Source organism: Sphaerodactylus townsendi, linkage group LG09 (assembly GCF_021028975.2).
Source record: "Sphaerodactylus townsendi isolate TG3544 linkage group LG09, MPM_Stown_v2.3, whole genome shotgun sequence".
In the NCBI taxonomy this organism is placed as follows: domain Eukaryota; kingdom Metazoa; phylum Chordata; class Lepidosauria; order Squamata; family Sphaerodactylidae; genus Sphaerodactylus; species Sphaerodactylus townsendi.
The window spans coordinates 31662803-31678370 of record NC_059433.1 but is presented as its reverse complement, the minus strand read 5'-3'; the positions used below and the strand labels follow the sequence as shown (position 1 = coordinate 31678370).

The 15568-nt window shown below is 42.1% G+C and overlaps 1 protein-coding gene across 1 annotated transcript in view; it reads left to right on the top strand.

Moving 5' to 3' along the window:
* Positions 1 to 15568, top strand: part of ZNF236 (zinc finger protein 236) — a gene marked incomplete at its 5' end in the record, with an annotated part of 71171 nt that overhangs the window by 16723 nt on the left and 38880 nt on the right. Inside the window, 9 exon segments of the mRNA XM_048508529.1 lie at positions 3085 to 3257; positions 5038 to 5184; positions 5989 to 6060; positions 8009 to 8173; positions 11108 to 11333; positions 12060 to 12332; positions 12943 to 13146; positions 14436 to 14580; positions 14970 to 15230. Of these exon segments, the coding sequence (XP_048364486.1) occupies positions 3085 to 3257; positions 5038 to 5184; positions 5989 to 6060; positions 8009 to 8173; positions 11108 to 11333; positions 12060 to 12332; positions 12943 to 13146; positions 14436 to 14580; positions 14970 to 15230 (1666 nt within the window).

Sequence of the window (15568 nt, the reverse complement as noted above, 5' to 3'; positions counted from 1 at the left end):
GACGACCTTGTACGGCTAGGGAGGCCGCCGACTTGCTGGAGGGTTTCCTCGCGGCAGAGGCCCACGAGGGCCCGGATAGGGAAGGACCCCGGGGAGAGGGGAGGGGCTGGCCTCCTCGTTTCCCCGCTCTGGATTTGAGGCGGAGGCGGGCTGGAGGCGAAGGTGTAGGTGTGTCCGGGTCGCGAGGCCCGTCCCGACATTTGGGGCAGCCGCCCCCTCCCTCCCCGCTTTTAGACTTACCAGCGATCGCGCGGGGAAAGAGGCAGCGTCGCCATGGGGGAGACCTTGCATCCAGCCAGCAGCCAGGAATGTGGGAAGTGGGGAAAGAGCAGAGACAACAAAGCCCGAGAACACAGCTGAGCGAGCGGGCTCGGCGAAGCTCAGAGAGGCGGCAGCTGGGGAGGGGGAGGACCTTGGAGCAAGAAAGATTATTTAAGGTAGGGTGCTCAAGAGCTCAGGGGGTGCCGCTGCTGCGAAGTGGCTGTTGAAGGGAGGGAAGAGGGGCGGTTTAGTGAAGGGGAGGAATCTCAAGGAAGGGAGGAAGAGGGACTGTCTAATGAGGAGAGAAATCTCAGGAAGGGAGGGCGACGAGCGGGCAAGAAGCCAGGAAGACTGGCTTGCCGTGGAGAAGCTGATCAAAGGCTCGAAGTGGGGAAGAACAGCTGGCCAGAGTGAGGACTGCAGGCCTAACTACAACTGGCTGCTAGTGAAGGGAGGACTACAGCCAGTCAAAGGGGAGGAAACCACCGGGGACCTGGGTGGTGTGGTGAGGTTTGGAGTACCAGGGGAGGCGGGGGCCCCGGCCCCTCACGTCCGCGAGGGTGCCCTGTAGAGGCAAGGCTTTATTTCTTGGCCCTCCAGGCCAACAGGAAGAGAACACCTCTGGGGAAGTCAGCCGAGGGAAGGAGCCCACACCTGAAGGCCCGGGGAGGGAAGGGGAAGCGCCACACCAGATGTGTGTCCTTTCCATCCAGCTCACTCACTTTCAAGCCTCTCATTGACCTTGTTCCCAGCTGCACACTCCACAAGCATGCTGTACTCCCTGCAGCACTGAGAAGAATATGTGGCTGGAAGCACTGGTGGTGGGAGAGCTCACAAGTGGGCATGTGGAACAAGAGCAAGGGAGCAGCATTGGCATAGTGGTTAAGAGCAGGTGCACTCTAATCTGGAGGAATCAGGTTTGTTTCCCCGCTTTGCCACTTGATCTGTGGAGGCTTATTTGGGGAATTCAGATTAATCTGTGCACTCCAACAGCTGGGTGACCTTGGGCTAGTCACAGTCCTTCTGAGCTCTCTCAGCCCCACATACCTCACAGGATGTTTGTTGTGAGGGGGAAAGGGAAAGAAGTTTGTAAGCCCCCTTGAGTCTCCTTACAGGAGAGAAAGTGGGATATAAATCCAACTCTTCTTCAAACATGTAGACATTGTGGGGAGGTGTAGGTTGGGGTTAGCAGCAGTGGGTTCCACTGGAAGTTCTGGATTCTGGTAGCTGCCCCACCACAGGGTATGCTGACACCAGCTCTGGTTATATGTTCTACTGAAATATGTGGAGGATCTCTCACTGCTATTTCAAGGCACAATTACTTGATGTTTTTCTTCTGTTCTTGCCTGGAGCCTGATGGGAATTTGAATGCTGTGGACACCTTGTCCCTGGGATATCCTCTGCTTTCTTCTCATATTAAATATGCTTTAATAGAGACTGGATCATAACCTGAATGACTGTATCAATGTACTAATAAGTACACTTTAAGCACTAAGGTATAGATCTAATTCAGAAGTGTTCCCCCTCCCTTCACATACTTAGGTTAATGCCACAAACAGGCAGGATGGATCTTTCTATAGATCTGTAAAACATCCCAGGTTTGCAAAAACTTCTGAAATTAAAAAAAATACTTTGGGTTAACCCCTCCAAAAATAATAGAACCAGCACTTGTATCTTTAAGAAATTAATTGTGGGCAACCACAAGTATTGTCATCCTTCAAACCTTGGTTGCTGGCAGTAAAAAAGCAGTGAAAAGCAGTAAAAAAAATGTGGAGGGAAGGACCCTTTTCTGGGCGGTTTTGGCCTTTGTGAGCAGACTCATTAGGGCCAGGCCTGGCCGAACCACAGCTTGACTTGCTACCATGTACTATGTGTGACTCATTTCAGAAATGACTACTTGCCAGTGTGGGGTAATGGTTAGAGTTTCACACTAGGATCTGGGAGACCTGGGTTTGAATTATCACTCTGCCATTAGAGCTCACAGAGACATGTTAGGCCAGTTACACATTATCAGCCTAATTTACCTCATAGGGTTTTTGTGGGAATAAAATGAGGGAGAGCAGAATGATATAAGCTGCTTTGGGTGCCCATTGTGGAGAAAGATGGGTTATAAATGAAGTGAATAATGTAGCTGAAGGAGATAAAAGGCAGGTTGGTTAGTGGATGGGAAGGAGAGGAGGAGGCAGGGAAAGGTAATGGTATGGAGGCCTTCAGGAGAAGGAAAAGGGGAACTAGTGTGAGGAAAGAGATACAGAGGAAAATAAGGTGCCATCCTAGCCAGTACTTGCAAGTTCCCCGCCAGGAAACTGGCCCTGGTTTGCTGGCTGACGCCAAAACACCTGGGCCATAGTTTTCCTGAGTAAGAGGCTTCCAGGAGGAAGAAAGGCTGGAAAGCTGAAGACAGAGGGGCAGTTAAAGGCAGGTTAGTTAAGGGGTGGGAAGGAGAGAAGGAAGGAAAAAAAGGAGAAGCTATGGGAGCAGCCAGGGAAGGAACTGAGACAGAAGTGGAAGAGGCAAGAATCAGATGCCCCCCCGCCCCCTTGAGGATTGCTTATTTTTAGTAATTTATTGCATGATGAAAAAAAGAGAGAAAATTTTGGATTCCAGATAGCGCTTTTTCTATGTAGGTTTTACACCAAAGGGAATCTTTGTATGTAGGACTGCTGGCCCGAAAATGTGGAACATGCATTTTAATTTACAGTATTGCATAGATCACTGTGTTATAACATACTGTGTTCTATAATAAATTTACTTTAATGCTGCTAGTGTTAATATGAACACATTTCTTTGGATTACATATAATGTGTGTGTAATTGTTTTTAGGTGAAAGACCATTTAAATGTAGCGAATGTGGAAAGGCATTTAATCAGAAGGGGGCATTACAAACCCATATGATTAAACACACTGGTGAAAAACCCCATGCCTGTGCCTTTTGTCCGGCAGCCTTTTCTCAGAAAGGCAATCTTCAATCACATATTCAGAGAGTTCATTCAGAGGTAAACAGCACAGTTGATTACAGTTATTGGCAACCAACTTTATATCAATTTCTTAATGCCTCTGTCAATATTCAGTGATTCTGCAATGTTTTAACCATTCATTATGTGATGTTATCCTTAGTAGAATAAAATGATAGTTTTTATTTATTTTAGATTGTTATATAGATGCTCTTTGGGGGAACTATACCCATAATATACGTGAATTAGATAATCACCCATGAAAATTCATAGGTGGAAACTATTTCCTTCTTGTTTTCATTTTTACTTCTACTTCCTTTTTGTTTCTTGTAACTTTCCTTCCTTCTTCCTAATGTTTCTCACTTCATATCCTGTCAAACTCAATACTGTCATTTCTCTGTTCTTGCCAGTTCTTGCAAATAAGACCAGGGTCGACTGTGGCAAGTGTTTGGATGGAAGACTTCCAAGAAATACCAGGGTTGTGATACAGTTATGGACCCCCAAAGGGGGTGCCGCATCACCCATTGTTTCCAATGGGAGCTAACAGGAGATGGGGGCTACCCCTTTGAGGGTCCATAACTTTGCTTCCCCCGAACCAGACTTCACCAAACTCGGATGGTATCATCAGAACAGTCTCCAGATGATACCCTGAAATTCTGGTGCCCACATTCTCTGTTTTGCAGTGCCTTGGCTCCATTGTAGCCAATGGAAAATTTCTGAGTGTGTAAGCAGGCTGCACATTTTTGAAGATAGAGGCACCAGACTTTCAAGGTGGCTCCAAGAGGCCTCCTGGTAATAACATCCAGTTTTGGTAAACTTTGCTTCTTGGGGCAGTGGGAGGGGTTGCGTTGTGAGAGTTCTGAGAGAACTCAGCCAGCAGGTTTCACATGCAGGAGCAGGGAAACAAAATAAGCCTTTTGGGGGCCCGTACAATTGAAGCCCAAGAAGCAAAGTTCACCAAGCCTGAATGCTATTACCAGGAGGGCTTCCTGGAGCCACCTTGAAAGTCTGGTGCCTCTATTTTCAAAAATGTGCAGCCTGCTTACACACTCAGAAATTCCCCATTGGCTACAATGGAGCCAAGGCAATGCAAAGTAGAGAATCTGGGCAAATATGCTGGGGTGCCTGTCAAGGGTGCATTTTTAAAGCTAGCAGCACCACAATTTCAGGGTATCATCCGGAGACTGTTCTGATGATACGATCTGAGTTTGGTGAAGTTTGGTTCAGGGGGGCCAAAGCTATGGACCCTCACATGGGTAGCCCCCATCTCCTGTTAGCTCCCATTGGAAACTGGGGGATGGGACACCCCTTTTGGGGGTACATAACTTTGGCCCCCCTGACCAAACATCACCAAACTTGGGTGGCGTCATCAGAAAAGTCTTTGGATGCTACCAGGAAAATTTGGTTCTTCTAACTTTACAAATGTGTCCCCTGCAGTCCAAAACGCAAAAAACCCCCAAAAATACAAAAAAAAAGCCTGAATATCTTGCATTCGTATTCATTCATATTCGGGCAGGACATATTCGTCCAATTTTTGCCCAAATTCACCCAGATTCGGGCCAAATCCAGTATTTGTTGTACCCGAATCTCCAAACCTAGTAAAGAGGCAGAGTCAAAGGAGTCGAATTTGTTTAATGCAGTTTAGGCTTCTCTTTTTTGATGGGGTATAAACCTGAGGATATTTTTGATGGAGTATTTCTGATGGGGTATAAATCTGAGGGTATTTCTGAGGAGCCTTTAGGTTTAATTTTGCTATACTGCACTAAAAACCATAACTACAAAGTTTTGATGGAGTTTCTTTTTTAAAAATTTATTCCTCAAGGTGAAGAATGGTCCTACATATAACTGTACAGAGTGTAGCTGTATCTTCAAAAGTTTGGGCAGTTTACATACTCATATCAGCAAGATGCATATGAGCAGCACACAAAACACAGCAAGCTCTACGTCAGAGGCAACTCATATTACAACGGTAATTTTTGCATCCTAATATGTTAGTAAAGGAGCTTGGAATACAGGTTTTCTCTTTTGTGAGAGGAAGAGATAGACAGAAACAGCCATAGGCAGAGCGCTCATGGGGACATATGGGGTCACATGTCCCCGGATGCACGCCAGCTGGTCGCATGGGGGGACAGATAATCGCCCCACACTCCCCTCCCCTCGGGCCTGCATTGCCAGGAGCAGCTTGGCGGGGCCCGGCCAAGGGGCAGCCCATAGCAGGCTCCCGCCGGCTAAAGTAAGTGTGGTGGGGGGCAGTGTGGCGGGGGGCTGCCAGAGCAGGTGTGGCCCCGGGTACCATCCCCCCCGCAACGCCTCTGGAAACAGCCTATATATAAAATATCTATTCCTGCTTTTTACGTATATGGATGAATTTCATGAGGAATTTTACTTTTTACGTCCCACTGAACTGTTGTGGTATGAGAGTACTCCTAGAAAATGTCCAAATTATTTTAGAGATGAAAACCAGCAGAAGATCCCAAAGGGATATGCCTTGGTTCATCAGCTTTCTTTTTGTTAATTGATAAATGATACAATAAATTTACCCAGCTTGAAATAATTGGTTCTGCTTAATCTTCCTTCCCCTTAGGCAATTAAATCTTGTCTGCTGCTGATTGATGTATAGTACCTCTACTTTGAATTGATTTGAAGCTTTCCTCATGAAGCTTGCTGATCTACCCTAACTTGAATCCTAACTGCAGAAGCTGTCACGTTTTTGTATTTCCATATGTTCATTTTGCGGAGACATTAACTTATCATCTATTGTTATTTTTCATAGGACTCTGCAGCCCAGCCTTTGACTTTATCAACAGTTAATTTGTTGCAGCCTGTTGATAATAAATGGAAGAATGTGAGTATATTACTTGTTAGCTTAAATGTAGCGTATTTGACAATGGCATGAGTTCATAAGTATCTGTACAGCTTTATCCACTTTTTTATTTTGATAAGGAAATGCACTAAATTCAAAGAAAAACTTTAGAAAACTTTTACCAGTTTAGAGTCCTGTTGCCATCATCCAAAAAAGATAGTCTTCTGAGAATAATGTAGAGTGTTACAGAGCGAAAAGAACGTCCTTATTCAGCACCTTCACTAAGTAGAAGGCAATTGTGTGGTGCTTGTACGACAACGAAGAGAAGTTATTGGCCAGCTCTGATAATACTGATTGTCTATTTGAAAACACTGTCAATTCATCCCTCCTTCCCAACAGGTAGTCAGTTCTGTCAGAGCCAGTTATATAGGGTACTGATCCTTATCTAAAGGAGCAGATGGTGTGCAAGAGCATCTATGAGCGAGGGCCATGATGCTAGATATGAATGGGAGAGAGCCTAGTTGTCATGTTCCTTTTGAAATAGACTTGAAAAATGTAGGCCCATGGACTGAAAAAACTTTCTGGAAATTTTGAAGCCATGGGAAAAAATTGAGGAGAAAATTGAAAGAAACGGAATACTTTCTGATCAAATGTCAACTTCCTTTATTGCTTTAACAACGCACAATGCATATTTTATAATTGAACACACAAAATTGTACGATTTGGCACATAAAATTATAAAATAGACAGTTTTCTGCAAGCCAAACTGAACAGTGCTAACTTAGCACATGTGTTTTAGTTTTCGACATCTAAGAAGCAGGAAGAAATAACTGTTAGAAATGGAAAGCACAAATTACACAAGGTTCAATAGTACCTCCAGGACTAACAACATTTATTTCAGCATGAGTTTTTGTGAAACAGATTTCACCTCTTCAGATACAAGCTTCCTGGTTACCAAGCAGGAATCATGCCAGTGGTTGCAGGTGTATCAGCTACTCCCACCTCCAGGAACACTAAAGTTCCTGCCTCCCTCATCTCCCACCGATTACCAGTGCCTGGTAACCTGATCAGGTGCCCAGGTGTTATGGTATTTTGGGAGAGGGAGGAAAAGTTATCTGCAGCCATAATTCCTCCCAAACCTTGAATTGACCCTGCATGATTTTACAATCTTTTCCCTCAGCCATCTTTTTCAAAACTGAAAGTTACAGTCTCGGTAGTCTTTCCTTGTAGGAAAGGTGCTCCAGCTCCTTCATCATCGTGACTGCCGTGCTCTGTAATTTTTTCAGCTCTTCAATGTCTTTTTGGAAATATGACAGCAAAAACTGCACTCAATATTCAAAATGAAGCCGTATTGTTGATCTACACTGGAGAAATAGTATTGGCTGCTTTGTTTTCAGTCCCTTTCCGAATAATCCCCAGCATGAAGGTTACCTTTATTTTTTTTCTGCTGCCGCACACTGAGTTCATATTTTCATCTATCATTATGACACCAAGGTTTCAGTCCCTCTCAGTTTCAGCAAGTTCACACCATCCATGTATATTTAACGTTGGTGAAGGGCAGGTTGTTTCAGTCTAGATCACTGCTCCTTCCTACATTGACTGCCATTTGCTACACTGTTGCCCGCTCACCCAATTTAGAGAGATTGAAATATACTTTGTGGTTTGCTTTCTAAAGTTTTGTAATTTATAACCCTTATTTTATGAACTGGTAAATGCCTCATTTTGTATAGTCAATTCAAACTGACTTATAGTTCATCTTGGAAAGAACCCTTTTATTTAAGAATTCAGGCTGAGAATCTTGGTAGAACAAATAGTCCTTTATTGATGGCTCTGAAATTCATACTGATCTCACAGCTGTTAACATCTGGACAGTGCTTATTTGTTGTTGTTTTTAATGACTTGTTTAAGATTTTAAAAACTGTGGGTTCCATGTTTTTGTATTCATTTATTCCTTCACAGTTAATTCGAGTTTATTCCTTTTTTTCCACAGACAGAAACGCCAGTAACTTCTGTTTCAGGACATCAAGGTCAGCAGTCTGTAACGGATGTTATTCAGCAACTCCTTGAACTGTCAGAACCAGTGGAAAATAATCAGACCCCACAATCTGGTCAGCAACTCAATATGGCAGTAGGAATCAATAGAGACATTTTGCAGGTAGAGAAATCCATACCTCATTTTCGTGCTAGAGATGGAAGGGGTTGCTAAAGAAAGTGAATGTGACAACCTAACATTTGGCTTTCCTGGCAGCTGCATTTCAAAGCATTTGCTAGTCAGGAACTGAGAGAGGGCAATATATCAGTTTATTTATTTGGAACATTTCTATGCTGTCTCTCCAGGTAAGATTCCTGAGATGGCTTACAAAATAAAACATAGTAAGAACATACAACATCATAAAATGTATTGCAACTCAGCATTTAGGCCATCAAGCAATGTAAGAACAGTGTAAATTGGCACTTAAATAATCTAAAACAGATTTTAAAATGAAATATTTATTTATATGAGGCTGCAGAGGTGTAGGAGAGCAAAATGGTGCCCAGCGCACCCCCCCCCCCCGCGCCCCTCTTCACTTACCTTAGTTCCTCTCTCTTGCAGCCTGGGGGAACTACCAGGTTGTTCCCACCAGGTTGCAGGAGAGAGGAATTTCCTGGTGGGAAGAGAGAGAAACTAAGGGGCAAGAGAGAGAAACTAAGGTAAGTGGGGGAGTGCAGGGGAAGGGGGGGTGTCAAGGGGCGATTTCCTGCCCCCCCAGCATGTGCCCGATACACAGCACACACCCTGTCCCCTTGTAGCTCCGCCACTGTGAGGCTGTTGATTAATGGATGATCTGTAGTCCATTCCTGGCTCTCATCACTTTAACATGTTCCTTTGATCCCTTACCTGCCTTGCGTTTATTTATTTAAATTTATTCAAAACATAGTTATGCTACCCTGCCACCCTATCAGGGTCCCAAAGCAGTAGACATTAAAACGGTTGAGCAATTAAAGGAACATTTGAAATGATAAAATAATTCAGTAAAGCAACATAAACAAACAACACCAGAACCAGGAAGGAGGCCCATTGAGGGATTGCCAAGCAAAAAAATCTTGACCCATTGGCAGAAGGCACCTGTATAGGGAGACAGACAAATCTAATTGGTGAGGGCATTCTAGAGTTTTGCTCAAGGTTGCTACCTATCTTGTCCTAAATAGCGGGAGAAATTGAAGCAAGGCCTCCAAAGATGACTGGAGTGAATGTGTGAGTTCATATGGGAGGAGGTAGTCATCCCTGACTGCAGCAGTCAGTACCAACTGACACTTCCAGGCAGCCTTCAAGGGCATCTCCATGTAGAACACACTGCAGTAATCTAATCTATACTCTGTCCCACCAGAAGATAAAAATGTAGTTCTGCATTGTTTGGAGGAAGTGAAAGTAGCATGCTTCCACTATAGAAAAAAAGTTCTGATATTAAAATGCCCCCCATGGATAAAACTACCTGAATCTCTGGGCTATCGTAGCGGTTTTCCCAGCATTTTGCCCAGTGGCCCCTGAAGATTCTCCTCCACTTTTTGGTTGTTTGAAATTCAGATCCCCCCCCCCCACACACACACACAATTTATCCAAAATAGCCACCACTGGTAAAAATGCCTGTATCTCTGGAATCCCTTGGGTAATCGCAGCAGTTTTAACTGCATTCTGCTTGGGGTCACCTAGCGATTCTTCTCCACTCATTGGCTGTTCAAAACTCAAACCTTCCAATTTGGTCATTTTTTCCTAGTCTCCTAAGATGGCTTCCACTTTCAATACAAAGAATGTCAGGAAGTGTCTGTGGATTAATTCAGCATTGAGGTTCTATCTTTCTATGAGACAATATATAGGTGTTACTTGGGTATGCATCACCATTGGCAAGATCTTTTCTACCTAGGAGGGGCTGCAGCCAGCTCACCTGGTGAAGTTGGTGAAAGGCAATCCAGGCCACTGCTGCCATCTGTTTAGCCAACAAGAGTCCAGGAGGATCCCCAAGCTACGAACCTGCTCCTTTGTGGGGAGTTCAACCTCACCCAGAACAAAGGATAACCCCTTTCCTGGGTCACACCTTTGCCTCCTCCTTTTTTATCAGGATTCAGTTTCAGCTTGTTAGCTCTAATCCACTCCAAAACTGCCCCCAGGCACCTGCTCACAGTTTCCAAGACCTTCCTGGGATTTGCTGGTATCCCAATGCAGAGGTGAATGTTATCTGCATATGGGTTACAATTCAACCCACATCTCCAGATGATCTGTCCTAGAGCTTTACATAGATGCTGAAAAGCATAGAGAACAAGAGGGAACTTTGGGGAATCTCATAGACCAGAAGCCCAGGGTCAGAGTAGCAGACTTTTTGTACCACCTCCTGAAATGTACCTTGGAGGTAGTTCTGAAACCACCACAGAATAGTGCCCCTGGTTCCAAACCCATAGGCGGTCCAGAAAGATGGCATAATATGTGGTATTTAAAGCCACTGAGCACTTCAGGAAACAGCAGGGTCATGCTCCCCCATTCATCTCACTGCACATTATATTTGCCAGGGTAACCAAGGCTGTAAACATGCTTTTTATGGTAGAGCAGTCTTGCACTTCTTGTGTTGTTCTTTTAGGTGGTGTCATTCTCCGCTCACAATATACAAAAACTGTCTGTTGCATGAATCTTTAATATCAACATGAATCTTTAATATCAACATATTTGGAAGTAAAAATCTATTTAAAATTTTTGTTGCTGTATCACAAAAACAAATGCGATACAACCTGGTAGAATAATTACAAACTGAGAATAGTGTTTAATTAATTGAGACTGCAGGAAATGTTCAGTGTTGTGAATTTTTTGTAAAGTATCAAATGAGTTGCTGCTTTTGTTACGATACTGGATGCTTGCACTAACATAGCAATTTTTTGTGAATGTCTTTGCTTATGTTACCATTTTATAAACAATTTAAATTCTGATACTATCTTGATTGTTGAACCAACCAACATGATTTTTTTAAAAAGGTGTATTATATTGTTGCCTAATTCTTTCAGGCAAGCCAGTTGAGAATATTATACATTCTCTTCTCAGTTTAATTTATTTTTGTTATTTTAGCAAGCTTTGGAAAACAGTGGGCTGTCTTCAATTCCGGTTTCAACAAATGCTGACTGTAATGAGAATAAGATACCTTCAAATCAGGATGAAAATGTTGATGTCCCAAATCTCTCCAGTCACCACGTTGACTCTAGCAATACAGAACAAATTAAAGAAGAAGAAAACCCGGAAAAGGCAGATAAAAAGGAGAAAAGAGTTCTAAAGAAAAAGTCACCATTTTTACCTGGTAATACTGAAATGCCTTGTTTACATAGAATGACTGTACACAACTATTTCATATGTAACAGTTTTGTGATTTATTTATTACTTTTATATAGCTCATTATAGAACTTAGGTCTGTTTTCTATCCCATCCGTGCACTGACCAACTTCACACAAGTTGTCTTTCTCACAGTTTTTTAATGATTTTGCTGTAACCCTATGAATATATTTCAGGCACTGGTGCTTTGCCAGCTTCTTCTTTGCCCTCCCTGCATGATCTGTCATCTGTATTATCCATTGGAGTAAAATCCCTTTATAATCCATTTCCATTTATTTTGTCTGCCCTTATTACTGGTATGCTGCTAATATTTTGATTAAAGTGGACTCCTTATATTTTCCTTACAATTTTATTTCTATAAAATACTTTCATACCACTTGTTTAAAGGAATTTGGAAGCAGTTTGCAGATTGTACTGTCACTAAGAAACAATATATTTTTTAAAAAATTGTGATTGTGTTTAAACCTGGGTTGGAGGTATCCATTGTATTTATTTACCAATATGAAATTCTGACCCAGTGATTAGTCTATGTTAGAAATCTTGTGTCTATGGCAAAAAATCGTGCTCCAATGGAGAAAAATATTTTGCTGTACTGTTAGAAGGAAGTCATGGGATCTAACCGTTGGTCTTAAACTCTGACTTTCCATTTGAGATTATGCATACTTTTAATATTTGTTCTGTAACTCTATTTCAGGTTCCATACGTGAAGAGAATGGAATAAGATGGCATATTTGTCCATACTGCTCTAAAGAATTTAAAAAACCTAGTGATCTAGTACGACACATTCGCATTCACACTCATGAAAAGCCATTCAAATGTCCACAGTGTTTCCGGGCCTTTGCTGTGAAGAGTACCCTTACAGCACACATAAAAACACATACTGGCATTAAAGCTTTTAAGTGCCAGTACTGTATGAAATGCTTTTCTACCTCAGGAAGTTTAAAAGTACATATTCGCTTGCATACAGGTAGGAAATCACAATTTACTTCCCTACTATTAAGACAGCTGCTTGAGGAATAGTAAAGCATTATCTCAGTTTCTCAAGCAATAGCATTTTCAGCATTGCTGTTGTACTTGACCAATTTAAACATGTTAAGCAAAACTTCAATATTTACAATTCTTAATCAGTAATCCAAAAATTACAAATGCTTTGAGTTTCTAGGTTTGAATGCTGCTGATTTTTAACCCCATGACAGATGAGGAAGAGTACTAACTTTTGTGTGGTACAAGTTCTATGTTTTCTTAGCATGACTGGGTGCAACTAGTAGGATGGGACAATGGGATTATGCCAACTTTGGCCTGTGTTATTAGTATGTGTTCATCCTAACGGACAACTGATGTATGTCTGTGTAAAGTTCACTGCATTATGGACCAACAATCCAGCCTCTCTACCTAGCCACATTGGACCTACAGATTCAAAACAGTGGACCCACCTGGATACACATCCCAGTCTAGAGAAGGAGAGCTGCATGTACAAGACACTTTCTGAAGTTTCTAACTGAGTGCCAAGATTGTTTTTTTTCACGCCATAGTTTTGAGATGTGCATAACCAAATAAATATTTTAATCTGTTTTTAGGAATTAGACCATTTGCTTGCCCCCACTGTGATAAAAAGTTTCGAACGTCAGGTCACCGAAAGACACACATTGCCTCTCACTTTAAGCACACTGAACTGAGAAAGATGCGGCATCAACGGAAGCCTGCTAAAGTTCGAATAGGAAAGACCAGTGTTCCAGTACCAGATATTCCTTTGCAGGAACCTATACTCATCACAGACTTAGGTAAAGTGTGAATGGTGCAATTTTGCTCATAAGTATTCCCAATGTGTAGCTTTGGAATAAAAATGAAAGTGGGATGTCTGTCATTAATCAGGCTAAAAGCTAGTAGCAGTAAAGCTAGTAGCAGTAAAAGCTAGTAATAGGAAAATGGTTTCCTATTGTATTTGCTAGTCACTGTTACAAAAAGCATTAACTTTGTAGCCTTTTTGCTGCCTGGGCCTCTAAGCCTGTAGAGAAGCATTTAGGGTAAGAAGCCATGACTCCTGTCCTAACAGAGCGTTGTGGTGTGCCCTATAGCATTACAACTAACATCATTATGTGGGCCTTTGCATGGTTGAAAGGATATAAACACTACCTGAATTAATCACAGTCCCACATACTTTCCAGGCCAGGTCTGTAGCTTCTAGTAAAGCAATCCTAAGCAGATTTTTCAGAAGTAAGTGCATTGTTATTCGGTTGGGCTCACGCCTAAGAAAGTATTAATGGGATTTCATTCTATGTACATGTGGTAGATTTGAAGGATGAGCATATAAAATTTCATTCAGGAAGATTATGAAAAGAAATGTGTGACCTAACTGATGTGAATCTATTGATCATCCAGTATTTAAAAGTACAGAGACAAATTCTTGGCTCAGTTTCTGGGCTCTTTTAAATGTTCAGATTACCTTTCTGGGATACACTGGGATATATGAATTATGCTAGAAATATGCCCTAAGATCTTTTTAATCATACAACTAAATGGTGAAGATTCAGTGTAATTTTGAAAACGTAAAGTCTGTTGTTTGCTTGTTTTAAAGTTGGGCAGTTTCATCCAAACTCAGGGGGCAGTGGGCAACAGCACTGATGCAGCACCTCTCCCATGGAGGCTTCCTGGTGGTGTGGGGAAGCGTAAAAAGCCGAAAAGCCTCCCTCCTGCCAGGAAGCCCCTATTGGGAAGAATAGATTTACGCCATGTTTTTGGTGGCGTGAGTTAGCCATCCCATCCGGGGGCACAACAGGGCGAATGACTGGGACTCCCACTGCCATGCCTCCGAACTGCAGCAGGGATGCCTGTTTCGGCTCTTCTGTGCTTTGCTTCCACAGGCAATTTCACCCTCTCCCTTTGGATGGGGCCACAAGTATTTGTTAAGGAAGTGTATAATATTTTGGGATAGTTTTGGAAAGCCAGTTTACTGCTACTAAATAAATGTCAGTTTTTTGTGATTATACTCTAATCATTGTTGGATCCTTGATACATTGTGAATTACAATCCACTAACAAATCTTTTTCTTTTCTTTTTTTTGGTCATGTAGGTCTTATCCAGCCAATCCCAAGGAACAGCCAGTTCTTCCAAAATTACTTTAATAATAATTTTGTGAATGAAGCAGACAGGCCATACAAATGCTATTATTGTCATAGAGCGTATAAAAAGTCTTGTCATCTTAAACAGCATATCAGGTAAGGGAGAGAAATGTGTTACAATATTCTAAAAAAGAACAGCAAACACTTATTTTTCTGTTATCACATGAGTCCTACTTAGAGATGTAAAGATCCAGAAAAAGGGGGGGGGGGAATGGGGGGGAACATTTTCCATTTTTTCCCCTCAGCTCCCCCCATTTTTCCAATGGAATAATTGGAAATTTGAGCGAATACTGAGAAAATCATATGAAATATTTTCCCTTTTTCTGACCAAATAATATATTTTATGTTATTTACCCCAAAGCTCGTGTTTTCTGTTTAACTCCCATTTTTTCTACTTCTCAGATAGCACAGATTCTGATGTAGGATATGGTGCATTAGCTTGCAGTTTCTTTTCAAATAACTGAGTATATTTACTTGTTTTTAAGGTCTCATACTGGTGAGAAACCATTCAAATGTTCTCAGTGCGGAAGAGGTTTTGTGTCTGCTGGAGTGCTAAAAGCACATATCCGAACCCACACTGGATTAAAAGCTTTCAAGTGTCTTATATGTAATGGGGCTTTTACTACTGGCGGTAGTTTGCGAAGGCATATGGGAATCCATAACGATCTTCGACCATACATGTGCCCGTACTGCCAAAAAACATTCAAAACATCTTTGAACTGCAAAAAACACATGAAAACACACAGGTATGTATATTTGAACTTTTTGCAATTTTTTTCAGCTTTCAGTACTTGGAAGCTGTCCTGATATCAGTTTTTGATCTGGGAGGTGCTTTCTTACTGTTGGCATTCTGAAGGACCAATACACTAAGAAATAAATTAAAGGGAGTCTTTCTGTGATTATCAAATTTTTTAATACAGGAATTCAGGAAAACAAGTTCTGAGGAAAACATGACCTAAAGTCTTTGAAACTTCTTGGGTTTCTGACTACAAAAATCCTGGGTTCACATGAATGAAATGAGCCACAGACTTACCCTCACTCAGCCATTAATTAGTATGCCTCGCTCAGGCACACTTTTTGTGGA